Source organism: Seriola dumerili, unplaced genomic scaffold (genome assembly GCF_002260705.1).
Source record: "Seriola dumerili isolate Sdu_G_001 unplaced genomic scaffold, Sdu_1.0 BDQW01000230.1, whole genome shotgun sequence".
NCBI classification, from domain to species: Eukaryota; Metazoa; Chordata; class Actinopteri; order Carangiformes; family Carangidae; genus Seriola; species Seriola dumerili.
The window spans coordinates 2,947,671-2,965,083 of record NW_019174485.1 but is presented as its reverse complement, the minus strand read 5'-3'; the positions used below and the strand labels follow the sequence as shown (position 1 = coordinate 2,965,083).

At 41.8% G+C, this 17,413-nt stretch overlaps 1 protein-coding gene across 1 annotated transcript; it reads right to left on the bottom strand.

Moving 5' to 3' along the window:
- Positions 1-269: 269 nt before the first annotated feature.
- Positions 270-17,073, bottom strand: LOC111229310 (sarcalumenin-like). The gene is made up of 8 exons (XM_022755592.1): positions 17,019-17,073; positions 8,475-9,575; positions 6,617-6,718; positions 5,716-5,811; positions 4,292-4,408; positions 3,150-3,383; positions 2,329-2,699; positions 270-2,002 (listed from the first exon to the last, which is right to left on the bottom strand). The coding sequence occupies exons 2-8, from the start codon at positions 9,418-9,420 to the stop codon at positions 1,502-1,504; spliced, it is 2,367 nt and encodes a 788-aa protein (XP_022611313.1). The 5' UTR covers positions 9,421-9,575; positions 17,019-17,073; the 3' UTR covers positions 270-1,501.
- Positions 17,074-17,413: the final 340 nt, after the last annotated feature.

Here is a 17,413-nt window from a genome sequence, read left to right as displayed (position 1 = left end):
GACGCTGATTTTAGCTTGTGTATGTCCCACGGTTACCAAACCGCCTTTCACTGCATTTTGCTGCTAAACATCCAAATGATATGAATTATATATTGTTTCAGTGGAAGAGATTTTATCTCTAATGTCTTTGTAGCCTCACAAAGGAAACAGGCTTGCAGATTTTTTTTTTTGTCATTTACTCAAAAGAAATCACACAAAAGAAAGAAAGACAATTACAAACAGACCTAAAAGAATCAGGAAAAGATTACATTTTAAAGGAAATGCCCATGTGGTATGCAGCCATGTTGAGGTAAAACTAGCAACAGTTCAGAGGGCTCAAAAGGCCACAAATACAAACTTACTGTAAATGGACAGGAAGTTACCATTTAATGATGTGTTTTGAGGAAAATACCATGGTTTCATTCAGTCAATCCATTCCCAGTGCAGTACTGAGAAATGGTAAAACAAAACTTGCTTTTATCATGAGCCTATAGTACAGTGCCATACAAAGAAAAATGACAGTACAGTATACAGTAGTGCAATACAATACAGTAACTAAACATGGTTAGATCATTGATAAATAAAACACTATTAGAGTACCCTTCTGTCTATTCTCTTGTCCCACCAGTGAAAATATGTACCTTGACATGGTACAGACCTACACTGGTTTAACTGTAAAAACACAGCACAGCAGATATGACAGAATCTTCAGACTTTGCAAACAACACAGAAGACATAAGAGTGGCAGCATTTATCTCTGGAGGAGCGTAGTGGCTGCCAGCATGTTTCTCTGAAGAAAGAAACTTGAATAAATAATGTACAAACTTGAACCGGTGAGAATTCTCAGATTACATTAACATATCATGAGCAGTTACGTAGAAATAAAGGCCTTTTTCTTTTTTCACTGCTCCCCACATTTACGTTTTGCAGACAGCAATGGTTTCAGACTGAAAGTTGACTACATGTCTCCTTTCCTAAACTTGTTTTCTTCCAAACAGCAGTCATAAATACTACATGCAAACACTTTTCATTGTTTGTTTTGACTGACACAAGTACTATAGGTGTCATATAAGGCAATGTGTAGCAGAGAGTTGTTACAGTCACAGAAAAGTGTTTGAAAATCTGTTGGATACAGAAGGTGTGGCAATTAAATAATTAGACTAATGTGGGTTTGACCTATATAAGCCGAGTCTCATTATATAATAGTCACACCTCATAGGTTCCGTCATCTACAACTCATCTGCACTGTTCCAGTGTAGTAAAGCTCATTTATTTGGTACATCTTACAGATAAAAACAAGCACTAAGAAGTATTCTTAAATATTATCTGACTCAGGTCTGCTTGGTACATTCGATCTTTGCACATTTTGTATTCTCTTCCTTCCTTGTTCTCTCTTTTTGCTCAGTCTCCCAACATCCAGTCCTGAAAATCACAGCAGTGGGGAATACTTCAGGAAACCCTCTGGCTGCTGCTGCTGCCATCTGCCTCCTCTGTTCCTCCTCCTGCACCCTTCTCCTCCATCTCACTGCCTCCTCCAGCGATTCTTGGGTTTCTCTTCACACCCGGGACCTTCGCAAGTACCGGGGAGAGGCGGTGGGGTTGCCTGTGCAGCCTTCGCTGGGGGAGGCGTGCCCGAGGCCTTGCCGATGCTGCTGAGCAGAGCTGGGAGCTCGTGTGAAATGGCCTTCTCTATTTTCTCCAGCAGACATCCGCCGCTCCAGCTGCAGTGGGAGGAGAGCTGCTTGAAGCTGGAAACAGGGTTGACACCGAAGAAGTCCTGGTAGGCCTCCTTGTTGGGCAGGTCAAACTTGCTGACGTTGGTCTTGGCCAGAATGGACTTGAAGATGTAGTACTTGTCCGGGTCATTGACAATGTCTTGGAACACCTCGTAGGGATCACTGAACCAGCCCATCTTGTCGTAGTAGGTCTGGAGGTAGCGGTCCACCAGCAGGGCATGGATGCGCACACGGATGCCGTGCTGGCGGATGAAAGCGATCTTATTCTCGATCTGGTTCTCAATCACCTGCAGGGGAGAAAGAGAGAGAACCAAGAGGGGAGAGAGGGAGAGAGGAAAGGGAAACAGAGGGGGGAAAGAGAAAGACAGAAAATTTGAATTATAGAAATAGGGAGAGCTGAATATGACACAGTTGTAAAGGACTCGTCACCTCAAGTACTACTTACACAAAGATAAATCACAAGGTAGATATGTGAGAGACCTCATGAGTTTATTACACTCTTGCAAATGTGGTTAAGCTGAATGTACCTGTTGTTTAATGAAGCAATTACTAAATCAATCTCTGTGTATCTTTACTCACTTACTGTAAACAAGAACAAGTCGGGAAGATGTACCTGGTTGAGGTCCTCCAGCAGTGAGCTCTCCTCCTTCATGAAGAGCTCTCGGCTGGTGTCTGCAGCGTAGTCCAGAGGCCAGAAGGAGCTGACATAAACCCGTGGGGGCTCTGTGACGTTGATTAATGGCGCCATGCTCCAGAACAGGGCCCCATAGACCCTCATCAGGTCCTGGTTGGTCAGACTGTCAGCCTTGTTGAGGATGAGGCGGATCTGGGACTCACGGCCCTTCATCTGCTTGAAGAGCATCTCCAGCTCTCCGCCCACGTCCAGCTTGGTGGGGTCGAACACCAGGAAGATCAGATCGGCTCGATCGATGAACCACTGGCACACCTCGTTGTGGGAGATGAGGAATATTAAAGATATAAAGCCTGAAGAATTAACATTTTGTCATTCTGTGAAAGGCCCAAAATGCAGAACAAGACACAAAATGTAAGATATGAGAAGCGCTCTTCACACATAATTTTCCATCAGAAGCACAGGTGAAGCTCAGGTCTTGATGATCTGATGTGATGAGTGCACATACACTGAAAACAGACTCTGCCAATCTCAGTGATTGATTGAGATTCCACCTTTACCACAGCCACATAAATATGTGTGTAAGCCTGTGTTGAACTTTTATTGGAATGAGTCACCCAGCCAATAACAGCATTAATAACAATTTCATTTAATAGGAAATCAAAAAGTCATAGATGCTGTTTCAGAAGCCATTTCACGCTGGTAGAGGATGCTTTTTACCACGGCAACGGAACAAGATGAAGACAATGAATCCTGTCTATCTGCTGCTTTGATATGAAAACATTTCCATCAGTAAAGATCACCTCTTTCCTGCTGTTTGCGGTTCTCAATGATGCCGGGTGTGTCGACGAAGGTGACCCTCTCCAGCAGCTTGTGGGGCATCTCGATGCCCACCAGCCGCTCCAGGAAGCCTTGGCCGAACTTCTCCAGGGGAGAGAAGGACCGTGAGCTGTCTGCCGCCATGACGATGCCCTCTATGGACCGAAACTTCTCACCGTGCATTATAACGGTGTACTCAGAGGTGGTGGGTTCAGCACCTGGTGGGAGGATGAAGAGGCAATGATTTAAAATTATTTGTATCTGTTGGTTAAACTTATTGGGTGATTTAATTTTACCAGATATTTGGTTTTACTTTAAACATGAGTTTTATAAAATAATGCTTAATTAACTAGTAATTTTGGCTTAACTAAGCATTTGTTATTGTTGACATGTGCTTAGTTAATGCTAAATTACTAGCTAATTAAGCATTAAATGACACAATAACACCTTCATATTTCCTCACTAACTAAGAAGTTAAGACATGTTTAGCTAATGTTTAATCACTATCAATATATTAATTCATCATATGATTAACTGTCTTTCTTAACAGATAAAAAAGATATAATTCATATTATTATTTCCATTAATTCGAGTCTTTCCTGTATATTTTGTATATTCCCTCATTACATTAGCTGCAGTCCAGTATGTTTTTAAAGACACCATGTAACTCTGACAGAAGAAATAAAGAGAAAGAAGAAATAACATATTCTTTCACTTATAAATAAACTGTTGAATTAATTAGGAACAAAGCAACCCATTGTTCTTTACAACATATGCTCCAGTTTCTCCAACCTTACTTCATCTGTAGGGACCATTAGCTCATGGTGACTAATGTTAGCTAACTTTTAGATAACTTTAAAGTTACTGACTTGTGAAAATTATAAGAAATGATTTTGCAGTTGCCACTTGTAACATAAGGGTAGCTGTTCATGAATAGTTACATAGTCTCCCTTTAAGTGAAACTGCTTTATGTGGTAGGTCTTGTGGTGAATAAACATGACAAGTGAAAGAGTGAGCAACTTGTGGTTTATTCACCACAACCCTGGTGATTTACACTTGTAATCACTGGATAGTAGCTGTCTCTGATTTTTTAGTTATGCCACTGATGAGTGTTTTCAGTGTGAACCTGTGTAGAGTTCCTGGGAGGTGCTGTGAAGACCCAGCAGGTAGTTGATCATGGAGGACTTGCCAACGCTCCAGGGTCCCAAAAACAAAACCATGGGCTTAGAGGTGATCTCACCATCTGCAGTTTTTGAGTGGGAGAGGCAGACACAGAACAAGAAAGATTGAGCAACAGGAAACAAACAGAAAAAAGGCAGGTTCATACAAAAAATATATTTTTTTAATGATGCTGCATTGAATTGCAACAGTATCTTACTGTACACTGCCGAATACAGCGCTCTTGATTCATTCCCTTTTGTGCATTTTGTTCATGTCACCACATTCTTGTGACATGAACAGGAATTTTCTTATGTGATATCTAGCTTTAGGTTAAAACTTCCACTTGTGCAGAGGAAATATCCAAATCAAATAGGCAAATTTAACTCAGTGATACTGAGTACATTTCTGCTCCCCTGACACTACATGAGCTCCCCTGTAGTGCCACCCTCAGGCCAAAAGGCCAACATAGCACACCTTATATCTCAGTTGCACAGTAGGCAACTGCCATGAAATAGCTGAATGAATTTATTGTTCAAAAGAAATAGAAACATTTGGTTTTAATGATAAATGAGATAAAAAACAGTGCCATTTAAAAGACCGAGTTTAAATACCCCGACTGTGAAGGTGTCCTTCCATTCTGCACCACAAGGTGTCCCAGAGTCACATGACACATCCTGCTTCATCCTGCTCCTTAGCATAAAATAATACTTTCTGCCCTCAAGTGCTGGAACAAAGTTGTTGAGTGTCTGGCCCACACAACGTTCCCTTTAATTTTCAGCGGACAGAGACCTTATTGTGCTTCTCTGCGTGCCTGGTTTGAATAATGTCAGGTCCTGGCTGTTTTTCTACTTAATTACTACTTTATTTGCACTTCACTGTTTCTGTGCAACCATGTACTCGGTGTGTTTGACAGCGTGTTTAACTGATAAAGGCACACAGGTGAGCAGATACGATGTGTTGGTCATAGATTTCCACAGTTATTGTGCTTTTATACACGACTGTTAACTGTTTGGAAAGGAAACTGGAGAAGTTAATTATATCAGCCAATTAATTTCAGTGCTGCAGTACCTGTCTTTCTTGTTGTATTTGTCTTGGCACCAGAGTTGTGGTTTCTTTCTCGCACATTCATAACAAGTTGATTTATGTCAGTCACAGGGAGGCATTTGAAATGCAGACTTTTACACCTGTTCTGTAATTTAGAGCTTACTTTGCAGTAAATGAGCTGAACCACAGTTAAAGTTTAATATACCGGTCATTACCAAAACTTGGTTTTAACCTGCTGCTGAAGTGGACCTATAGAATGTTGATACACCGTGTGTGATATTTACCTACACAAGCAAACAGTACTGCACTGTAAACGCTGTTTAATCTCCAACAAGAACCTGTTACCTGTGACTTCATGCTGCCTGAGCTCGTTGTACTTGTAGGCTTGCTCCATTGGCTTGATGGCCGTGTGGTAGATGTTCAACAGCTTCTTCATAGCAGCTAGAGAGAGAGAGAGAGAGAGAGAGAGAGAGAGAGAGAGAGAGAGAGAGAGAGAGAGAGAGAGAGAGAGAGAGAGAGAGGAATTGGAAGTAATAATTGGGATATAATAAGGCGAAGACATTTTGGACAAGAGTGTTATTAATGTTCTTGCTACCATTACTGATGACAACAATTGCTTTGGCCGTACGTGATGAATTGCCCTCAATAAGTTTATTGAATTGAGCTGAGGTGATTAAGAGACTGGCTCTGCTGCAGCACTTTGGCCTCCCCTGAAATGAATCTGGTTTAACAGAACAGAGAGGGCTTTCATGCTGAGGACAGAGTTACACATTTGCACTGATTAATCACCTGCCCCAAGACATGTCTGCACACTCACACATCATACACACATGCATACGTGCACGCATACAGCACACACACACATTCACATATAAAGCCCTCAGGATCTAGACATCATGAAGCAATTTTCCGGAATAGTTTCAGCAGAAAAGCCCCAAAAATTGTCTCAAACTTCCATTCGTTCACATTCAAAAACATCTGTTTTTCTTTTCCACTGACAAAGTAGCTGTAAACATTCTGCAGCATTTTCATTTCAGTCCAGAACTTCAGGCATTTCCGCTCCAAAAGACATTTGAAACGGTGGGAAGCAGCGCAGTGTTATCACTGGAGGTCCAGTTTTTGATGTGTTTGCATGTATGGGTGCATGTGTGCTTGTGGTGGTGTTAGTGCTCTTTCACATGTAAGGACAGTATATGTGTACTTTCTCATGTCAGTGATTGTGAGATGATATGAATTTGTTTCTTACCTGAGAACTCTGCTGAGGGTTCAGCAGTAGCCAGCCGCAGTGTGTCCTCAATATGGGAGCGGTCCCTCAGCATCGGGCCTGCTGCCTGATCCACCTCATGTCCTGATCAGAGGACCAGACTGTCAGTCAACTGTTAAGGTCAATGGCCCTGACATGCATTTACCCGTGACTGCAGGAAATAAGCAATGCTTAATATGACAAAGAAGGCCTTGAAAACAATTTTCCATATTTATGTGGCATACACTAACAATTACTGAATGAACCACAGCTTCTTATCCACCAAAGTTTTCAAAACCAATCACTAGCAACAACTCATGGTGGACATGGTTACAAAACAAAGGTGATCCCCTAGGTAAATGACTTTAGTTGTGAGTGACCAGACCAGCTGGGCTGAGAACAGGCCCAACTGTTATATTATGCTGTTGTCCATCTAACTGGTCTATTCCTTCCCTCTGCTATTTCAGTCTGTTTATTTCTGTAACAAGAGGTTGTTGCTAATTCCTCTTTAGCTACACACAGTGTCATATTCTGGGGGCTTGGCATGAGAGAGAGAACGAGAGGAAGACAGAAGGATAGAGATCTTTGCTGTCATTTCATGACCCATATCAGTTAAATGCATCCAGTGAAACAAGATTCATATTTCCAAATAGAATATTTAGTAGGCTGCCACGTTCTCATAAGGCATGCTTTATATTAAGTTTATAAGTTGTTAGTAATGGCTTTATAAAAATTTATGAGCGCTTTAACAACATTTGCAATGCCAGGTTGTGTAAAATCCCTTTGAATGGTGTATGTCTTCCCCCGGCTTTATTTGTTTTTGTAAATGTGAATACATCATTTACAAGTGGATTTATGGATTTATAAGTGGACTCATTTCCACACTGTTAGTTATTGAATGGTCCATCCAGAGGCATCATCTGTATGAATTAAAGGATTAGTTTGACATTTTGATAAACACTTTTATTTGCTTTCTTGTTGAGACTTAGATGAGAAGATTGGCCTCCAGCCACAGAATGTTTGCACAATGTGGCAGCCGAAGACCTGTCCTCATTATTAGCCTGTCAGTGATCTATAAAGCATTAATGAATTATTCATTAACTGGATACAACAATGAAACAAATAATGAAGTAATTCTGTGTCTTTAAACCAAGGCTGACCTAAAATATTCATATCAAGCTCAAATTCTGATGTGGAGAGAAGCCGACAAAATAATTGTTTGTCACGAGAGAACAGTTCTGGCTGCTGATATTGAACCAGGACAGACATCTGAAAATAATGAGAGTACGGTTTCTCATCATCACAAAACAATATGACTTGAACAACAAAAACTTTTTTGCCAACGTCACAAAAAAGTTTTCTTATCATTACACCAACATTTGGAGACAGCCTAGATAAATATGTGAATATATAACTCACTGTGTACAGAGGATCAAAAACTAAAAAGTGACAGTACTCATTTAACAATAAAAATCCTAATTCTGAAATTATTACCCTGGATGTCTGAAGAATTTTCAACCACCAGGTCAAAAAAGACGGCACACATTACATTGACCCACCTCACCATAGTATAATGAATGAAGTAATGAAGTGGAATCAGGGTAAGAGATGGGAAACTCTTTTAAGACTCAGCCCCCATAGCAGGTGTCAACACCCAGACACCAGATAATGGCATGCTTCTTTAATTACAGAAGTACCAACAGGATGGGGACAGATTTACTGTAACAGGATCCCTCCTTCTCTACTTGGAGCTGAGAATGAAGACAAGACATTGGCCTGTGGTGTCAGTGAAAAGATTTAAGTTACCTCTATGATGCAGCTTTACTTTTAAGATGTCAGATGGTATTATATTGTTATTTACCTTTGGTGTCAGACTCTACGGGCTCCTCTGAAGTCACCTCCTCCACTGTTGCCTCCTCCTCAACAACATCTGCAGGTGCCTCCTCCACTACAACAGCTTCCTCCACTGTGGTGTCCACTGGTAAAGCTACTTCCTCAACAGGCTCTGGCTCTACTTCAGGAATCACCTCTGGTTCCGGTTCAGGCTCTGAAATGACCTCTGGCTCTGAAACGATTTCTGGCTCTGCTTCTGGCTCCGGTTCTGGCTCTGAAATGACCTCTGGCTCTGAAACGATTTCTGGCTCTGAAACCACTTCAACCTCTGGCTCTGAAGTCACGTCAGATTCAGCCTCAGATTCAGCTGTGACCTCTGGCTCTGTTTCCTCTGGTTCAGATTCAGCCACTGCAGCCTCCTCCTCAACTACATCGCCAGCAACAGTAGCTTCCTCCTCCACAGCCTCGTTCAGAACAGTTTCCACGCTTTCCTCCTCTTCAGCTGCTGCCTCTGTGTCCTCCTGTATGTCTTCACCTTCTGGTCTCTCAACTGTCTCTTCAACTGTTTCCTCAGCAGCAGGTTCCTCCTCTTCTGCAACTTCTTCCTGAGGTTCAGTCACTTCCTCTTCCTCATGAGATAATTCCTCCACCGCTTCATCCTCTCCTTCCTCAGTTTTCTCCACCTCTTCCTCTTCAGATGACGCAACCTCCTCGGCTTCTTTCTCTTCCTCCACACTTTGATGCTGCAAAGGTTCTTCCTCAGCCTCTTCCTCGGAGATCACCTCTTCGTCTTCCTCTTCCTCTACTACCTCCTCCTGGGAGGCTGCCTCCTCCTGCTCTTCTTGTCCCTCACTTGCCACCTCCTTAGTGGGAGCTGCGTCCTCCTCCTGCTCTTCATGCTCTGAGGTGGAGGCTGGCTCTTCTTCTTCAGCATCAGTGCTTAAAGCTGATGTGGTTTTGCAGGGCTGACACATGGCCCTCTCTGGGGCCGGGGTGTCGTTGGAGGAGCTCTGGCTGGAGTGCTCTTCTGCTGTGTCACATCTGCAGGAGAACAGGTCTCCCTCTGGCTGCTGGAGCTGCAGACGCACAAGAGGCTCCTCATCGTGGATGGACGGCCCTGCCAGGAGATCTGTGAGCGCAAAAGAAGAAAGGCCATGTGACAGACTCCCTTGTGCCTCTTTTTGAACCAGTTCAGCTTGCATATGTTTTGACTGCCAGACGGTGTTTTAACAGTGTTTTACAGCAAGGCAAACCTTGATATAAAAATGTATAGAAATCCTTCCTGATCAGCAAAATCTATGCACAATGCCAGAGGCTGTTATATTCCAGTTATTAACTAACAAACTTTACTGAAAAGTCATGGGAGAGTTTTAATGTTAATGAGTAAAACAATGATGTGGTGAACTGCTAAACCTATGACAGTTATAGTGACTGAGATGTTTTCTTCAAAGCTATATGCATCCAGGCTGAAAAACATGAAACAAGGCAAATGCGATGGAATGTGTTCCTGACCAATCACACTGCACGCTGTAAACCAGCCCGACATCTGCAATAACCGGTCACCTTTGTCCGTTACGTCAGCGCTTGACCAGTGCTTATTCACTGTGCAAGAACAGAGCAGATCAGAAGCTCAGCACATCCATGAATTAGACTCAGATTTCAGCTCCTTGAATGGCGACACTAAGGCATGGACTATTTGCGGCAGACGTACAGTGGACAGTTGTGTGGTGGATCTAAAAGAAGACAGCTGAGTGGACAGGATGGCTTGGAATAGAATAATGTATTTACTGCCATTGCATAGATTTATTACTGTTGTCATGATTTGAGTTAATTAATTAGAAGGAATATTGTGTATAAACATCAGTAACCCCAAAATGGATGTAAAACGGTTAGATAAAAATAGAGCTTGACTAGTATAAACGTGTGAAACTAAAAGTCTAAAGCCCAAACTACAATAGTCCTACCAATACTTCTAATAAATAAAAAACATATGTATGTTACATGTCTTTTTAATATGTTACATAACAATAAAATTAGGACTTAATTACGACTGCCATTGGCACAGAACATTCACTTATGTTATTTAACTCAGCATATACTTAATGTCTGCGCTTCCTCCATAAATAACTCTGCGCATTTATTTTTGGCAAATTAGATAAGTTCGGTTATTTTGATTTAGACTTGTGTTTCCATTGACATAACTGTTCCTCAAGGACAAAATGAAAGATTTCATGTCATTAAAATACAGATGAAAACATTTACAAGCTGTTCGTGCACACACAGTTCACATCACATCGAGGTAAACAGACATCAGCCCTGCTCAGCATCACACAGCAGATTACAGTTACTATGGCTTCAAAACAACCACATCTAAAACAGGGGACTCCCTCTCTGTTATGCCACATGCATATGATACATGTACATTAGATACTCTTCACTACCACAGTGTACAAAGAGCACAAGGCCGTGACCTTTAATTATAACTACCGGTGTGGTCTTTAGACAGACGGGCGTACAATGGTGCACAGTGTGATACGAGGCAGCTAAATGTATGTCCACAGTTCACGTTACAAGATAGGGTCAGTGTGAGGGATGAAGACGACTAGCCGGAGGCATCCTGTTACGGGTTTTACTTGTTTGTAAGGCTTCTGGACCAGTGCCCGTCATGAGCAAACAGGCTAATGCTAAGTCACAAGCTAGCATGTGTTATGAGAGCTTTAAATACTCTTACACTGTTAAACCTGCAATGTCTGCAATGATTTTTTTTTTTAAACAAGTTGTTAACGCAACAGGGAGACATCATTTGCTTTTAATTTGACAGGATGAACTTGCTAGCAAGTGGTTGATTATTTAAACACCCACCAGTTACTGAGCAACATTATCATTCAGTTGGGTGTGTGTTTCCCGACACTTGGCAAATTTAAATCAAATGTTAATTTTGTTTTTAGCTCTGTTTTGGGTCTCTACCAACTCCTGAGGGAAAAGTCTGGCTCTTGCTACTAAATGCTCCACAAGTCGTTAACTGTGAGGCAGAAATTCTCATCACTACAAGCGACCCCTTTCACAGTATCACATTGTTTTGAAATTGTTATTTGATACGTTGTTATTATAAAACATATTGCATTAAGTATTCATTTTGTTATGCATTTTGTGAAATGTTGATGTAACATTTTTAGTGTTTGCCCCGACATCTGCCAGAGAGTAATTCCTTCTTTCCCAAAATGATGGTTGAAACCACCCGGAGTACGGCTGGATATTAACCAGTATTCACTGATTAAGCCAGCAACTTCATTATATTATTAACAATAGATGCAACAACCAAAAGCACTGAACCAGAAGTACAACCGACCAACCAGCCCACAGTCCTGACTCTTTAATGACCACTAACACTCTCACACTCACACACACACACACACACACACACACTCACACACACACACACACACACACACACTCACACACACACACACACACACACACACTCACACACACACACACACACACACACACTCACACACACACACACACACACACACACTCACACACACACACACACACACACACACACACGCGTGTATTCAATTACTTTGGCTGATTCTAGATAAAGCAACAATACTGTAAAAATGAGAGACATGGCACACATTCTTTAGGTACATTGGTGTCTGTGTCTGTTTACCTATGTTAATTAAGTTGTTTTGGATGAAATTCCTCTATCATGATAACCTGGGTCCTGACCTCAGAATCACACACCTTCGATTAGTTCAGCAAAGTGAAACTAAATGACAGTTCAGGCTAATCATCAGGCTTGTATAGTCACAGATAGAAAGCCTTCATCTTAGTGTTCGACTAAAACTTAAATTCCAATTCAGTCGATTGTCTCTGCTCTAATCACAAGCATGCATGACATGACAAAGCAATATGGCAATCAACTACTATATGTTTTAAATGTGTGTGTGAAAATACCAGTGTGAAGCCTTGAAGCTGGGCCCACAAAACCCAAATCAGCTGCTTCTGAGTCAAGATATATTTGTATTTTGGGATTGGATGGAAGGCTTAACACTCAATCAGCTGTCCTAAATGATGCTAGCAGGACTCCATGTACTCTCCTGTTCCGGCCCCATCCCCCGTGACGGTTTCTTTCCCCTATTTTAAGGCCCTGAATCACACATCAGACAATTTTGTTCTCATCATGTTGCTTGTCACTTCTAATATCTGGATGCTTTGTTAGCTTATCACCTTCTAAAGGGATTGTCAGCGTTAGTGACCAGAACATCAAGCTTATGTTCCCTGTGCATCTTTGTTCTGTGTGGACTATTTGAAAATCAGTTTTCTTCTATGTTCTATGTTTTGTGCACAAATATATTACAGTACAATACAGTCACAATCAGCTTGGCTCATTTCAAGTGTGACCAAAGGCTAAGCTAAGAATCTGACGATGGCAGGGCACTGTGTATTGTAATAAAAACCCAGTCCAACAACAACTGAAAGCAATGGGATTGCCAGTGTTTGGCTTGGCCGTCACTGATCACAATGGTAATGTATTCTAACTGGCTTAAGAGTTTTTGCCCCAAATCAAAAAAAATACACAGAGACAAACAGAGATAAAGAATGAAGTGCAGTACACACATCACCTGTGCATAAACTGAAAGAGGAATGGGCTACTGGTATTTATCAAGCTAGATTTGTCCTTCTGAGTGTGATTTTGACAGCTTCCGGGAGACTGTGTATGAGTGTATGCAAAGATGCTACTGCAGATGATTAAGAGAAAGTCACTATTAATCGTGTACTCCCCCGCTGTAACTGGCAGAGGTCGAGGTATGAGCCACGGCTGTCCAGCACTCTGGTTTTCACCATGGCCCAGGGCTCGTAAAACGTGTCTTGGCCATACTTAAGTGTACTGTAGGTGTCAGTAATTGAGTGAAACAAATGAGAGGGAGCTTAGTGAGGGGTAACCTGAGGACAGCGGTCGGATGCTGTTCTGATCGAGCCATGAGGGAGGTTTGGATATTGTCCAAAGACATAGCGCTACAGCATTGTTTGCATTGTAACATGAACAGCAGCAATGGCCAAGATCCTGACATGAGTTGGTGAAGATGAGCTGCCAAAGTTAAGTGTCACTACATGACACGATCAGTCCGCCAGTGACCATTTACCAGTTTATTTCAGTTTCGTCGGATGAGATAAATTATCCATACTCATGTCAGAAGCAGATATATGTACACCTTGACATCGTAATTTAGAGATGAGCCCTCTGTCTTGCTAACTGCTGAAAGAGCAGACAACATTGGGTAAAACTACTGCTATTCACACGAATCATGTAAACTCAAGGCCTTTGCAATCACACAAGCTAAATTTAGTTTACTGGCTTTTCCCCACACTGCATGCCTTGAGATAGTTATGAGGATAAAACAGAGAGATCATTTTCTGCTGTGCTAGTGGTGAGTAATGACCAAATTAAATTTAAGTTAACATAATTAGGAAGATGGAAAAATATGTGCCAGTGGGGGGAGGAAAATATGAAAGACAATACACGTGAAAATAATATTGTTGGATTTTTGAGACATATTCTGTCAAGATTAACATAATTAAGAGGGAATGGTCAGCAGACAAATGCTCAAAATAATAAGTTACTATATTATTTGGGAGAACCAAATAAGCTGTTTTCCAAGTCACAATATTGACATTGTAATTTTGGACTGTTGGTTGATCAGTCATCCACGTTGGTCAAGATTGAAATATCTCAACAACCATTGGATGGATTACAATAAGATTTGGTGCAACATTCACATCCAGCTCAGGATAAATTACAATCTCTTTATGGATCCTTTAACTTCTCATTTAGCTCAAAATTCCAATTTGTCCAATGTTTCTATGACTAAATACTGCAAAACTAAAGAAAGTGGCTTGTTAATAAGTAAATATTAGCATGCTAACATGCTAAACTAGGATGGTGAACATGCTAAACATTACACCTACTAAAGATCAGCATGTTAGCCTTATCGTTTCCAGCATATTAGCACGCTGCTGCAACCATTTAGCTCAAAGTTCTGCTGTGCCTAAGTCGAACCTCACAGCTTTAGAGCCCCTAGCATGGCTGTAGACTCTGCCGTGTTAGCTTACATGTAAGTGCAATGATGGTTACTACCTGCCTGTCATATATATTAACTCTCTTTTAGTTCTTTTTGTTGTCCACCATCTCCTGAAGGAAATATCTGGCTCTTCAGTTGCTGAATGCTGCCTGCTGTTACACAAGCTGCAGGGTTTGGTTATAATACTTTCTTACATCTTACATTCTTACAGATTAAATTTCTTCTGGCCTAAATAAAAGATTTTTGGAGGCAACAAAGGATAGCCAGTGAAGAGTGTGCAGTTAAAAAAAAATCAGCTTATTATGTTAGGAGTCATTAGCCCAGTGAGAAGATCTTTTGACTGTTTTTGCCACTATCAATGTATAGTACAATGTGTGTCTGAGGGTGTTCCTCTCCCCAGGACCCTGCTGTTGCTGCAGAGAAGCCACGGCAGAGCACAGTGTTCTGGGGACAGAGTGGGACAGGTGCCTGTGTGCTGGATGGTACATCTATGAGACTGAAATAGTCCCACAATGAGTCAGTGGGAGAAAAGAAGGAGGGATAATTCCACTCCTATTTTCAGGAATCATGACGCTCTTCTTCTCCCTGTGATTGTCATGAGGCTGGCCTGTAGCTCTGCTGCACTATTGCTCACATTCCTGCAACAGTGTGCAGCTGTACGTGACTCAGAATCTTTTCAAATATCAAGAACAGTAAATGCATTTGCACTGGCAGCGATGACATACAACCTGTTGACTGTGCAACTGGTGGATAATAGACTGAGACAATGATAACATACAAGCCCAATTCTCCTTTTTAGTCATCAGTTCCTAAAGTAATCAGGAACACAAGCAAACATGGAAGCAGCAGTGGTTTTGCATGTCTGGTTAATTGATGATCTAAATAATTGTGACTGATTAGACCTAAGTGGAGGGGGAGCTTTTGAATTTCTTACTCCACATAACCTGTTTGAGCTCTGCCTGTCACTGTTGTAATAAAGTTCCACCACTTACCTCTTTACCTCTCACTTTTAATAGTACTTGATCGTTAAGTTATGTAACTTTAAACAGCCCAACTGTTGGGCTACTGTACTCTGGTCCTACATGCCCTCTGCTGAGCTCTCTCATGCCTGTTTTAGTTGGGACATCCCCTGGACACGGAGCCTGCTGACTGGAATGACAGATTAGCAGCTCTGCAGACAGAGCAGAGAGGGAGTGATGAGGCTTTACTGAGGCATTAAATGCAGCTCCGCCTTTAGCTGTATATGTGGAGTCTGTTTGTACTTATGTACGTCTTAATGATGGACTTATAGCTTCAAACATGTGAGTGAATATTTGCGAATATGTACATGATCAACATGTGTGTGTCCAGGGAGAGATGTGTATCAGTGCATGGCATTGATGACCACAGTATCTGGTGACGAGTTTGTCTGGCTGATGCCTGACACCTGACTACGGCAACTTGTGGGGACCAAAATGAACCAGTGCAAGGACAGACAAGGGTATTCTCTGGCTCAGCTTTTAGCCAAGTATCAACATTTTCCTGAAACTTGTGGAATCAAGGAGCAGAGAAGCATTTGCGATGTATGAACCTTGAGTGAGTGTGGCATGGCTGTAATTTCTGATTTGCTCAGTTTAAAAATTCACTCATGCTTGACATGGAGTAAGAGGTTAGCCTGTAAAACATGAAGGGTCCGTGAAATGCCAAACTCCTCACTTAAGCACTGACTGGTGGAGAGGAGTTATATACGTGCATGAAACTGCTGTGAAAAGACCGTCAAACTGAAAGAGATCCAGTGGGAAAACCAATAATTTCAGCCAGCTTTTGCTTTGGCTGCAGCAGAGTGTGTGACTCTTTGTAGTGAGTCCAAGTCACTCTGTCAGTGCTGTCACTGTGTTTCTCTGCAGGGCAGAGAGAATAAGCAGCAGGCAGACAGGACAGTTTCCATCAGCTGGTGTCACACCTCAAGCCCTGACATTTCCACTTGCCCAACCACAAAACTCTGCACTTCACCCCATGGTAACACGCAGGACACTTCTATGGATACTGTGTCAAAAGTTTTAAAATGTTTCAACACAACTCTTGCCATATTAGGCTATGAAATACAGGAAAATATAATGCATATCTGAAAAACATCAACCTGAGAGTGTAGCTCTCACCTTGACCCCATTTGCTCACAGCCTAAAGCTGGTTGGAAGCAAAATGATTGAGCAATATCAATGCATTGCTAATTAATGAAACTCATTCATTTGCACACATTTAAATAACTCGACAAATATGAATCCCTTAGTAATGACCCGACAAATCGTTGCTCACAGTCACTCCAATTCTCAGCAAGACATGCAAAACTCTATGTTCAGAGACACAGACCTAATTCACATATCCAAAAGCAGTGGATCGGCATTTCAATTTCACACACACCTGTTTAAATAATTCTCTAAATGCATCTAACAGAGGTACAGATCTCAAGTATTTCACCCAAACCCCATCGCCCTCCACCATACCTGCAGCAGACAGGGCCAGCAGAGACAGCAAGCAGCACACAGACACCAGCGACTTCATTTTGACTGCCAGGGGCCTTCTCCTCATCCCCCCCTGCTATATATACTGCTCTGGCTGAAGGTCAGAGGGCATGCCAGTGGAGGTGGGGCGCAGCAACTGCACCCATACCAGCCAGTGTGTTTGAGCAGCTGCCTGGCCCAATCAGGAAGGTTGAGAGTAGAAAGAAACAGGAGGAGATTGGCTGGTTGTGTTGTAGTCTTATAGTTTAAACACCAATTGTAAATAATAATCATTTAAGAAGAGTATACAAAGGCTATAGATTTTGGTGAGCTTACAAGTGCAACTTTTACCTTCGAGTTAACCAGTACCATTCATTACTACCTTCATTCACATCAAA

Excerpts from the sequence above, each read along its gene's own strand:
- LOC111229310 (XM_022755592.1), bottom strand. The coding sequence starts at position 9,420 with ATGTGTCAGCCCTGCAAAACCACATCAGCTTTAAGCACTGATGCTGAA. Across the intron at positions 5,812-6,616 it reads ACCCTCAGCAGAGTTCTCAG|CTGCTATGAAGAAGCTGTTG; the intron begins GTAAGAAACAAA and ends CTCTCTCTCTAG. Across the intron at positions 3,384-4,291 it reads CTCCCAGGAACTCTACACAG|GTGCTGAACCCACCACCTCT; the intron begins GTTCACACTGAA and ends TCCTCCCACCAG.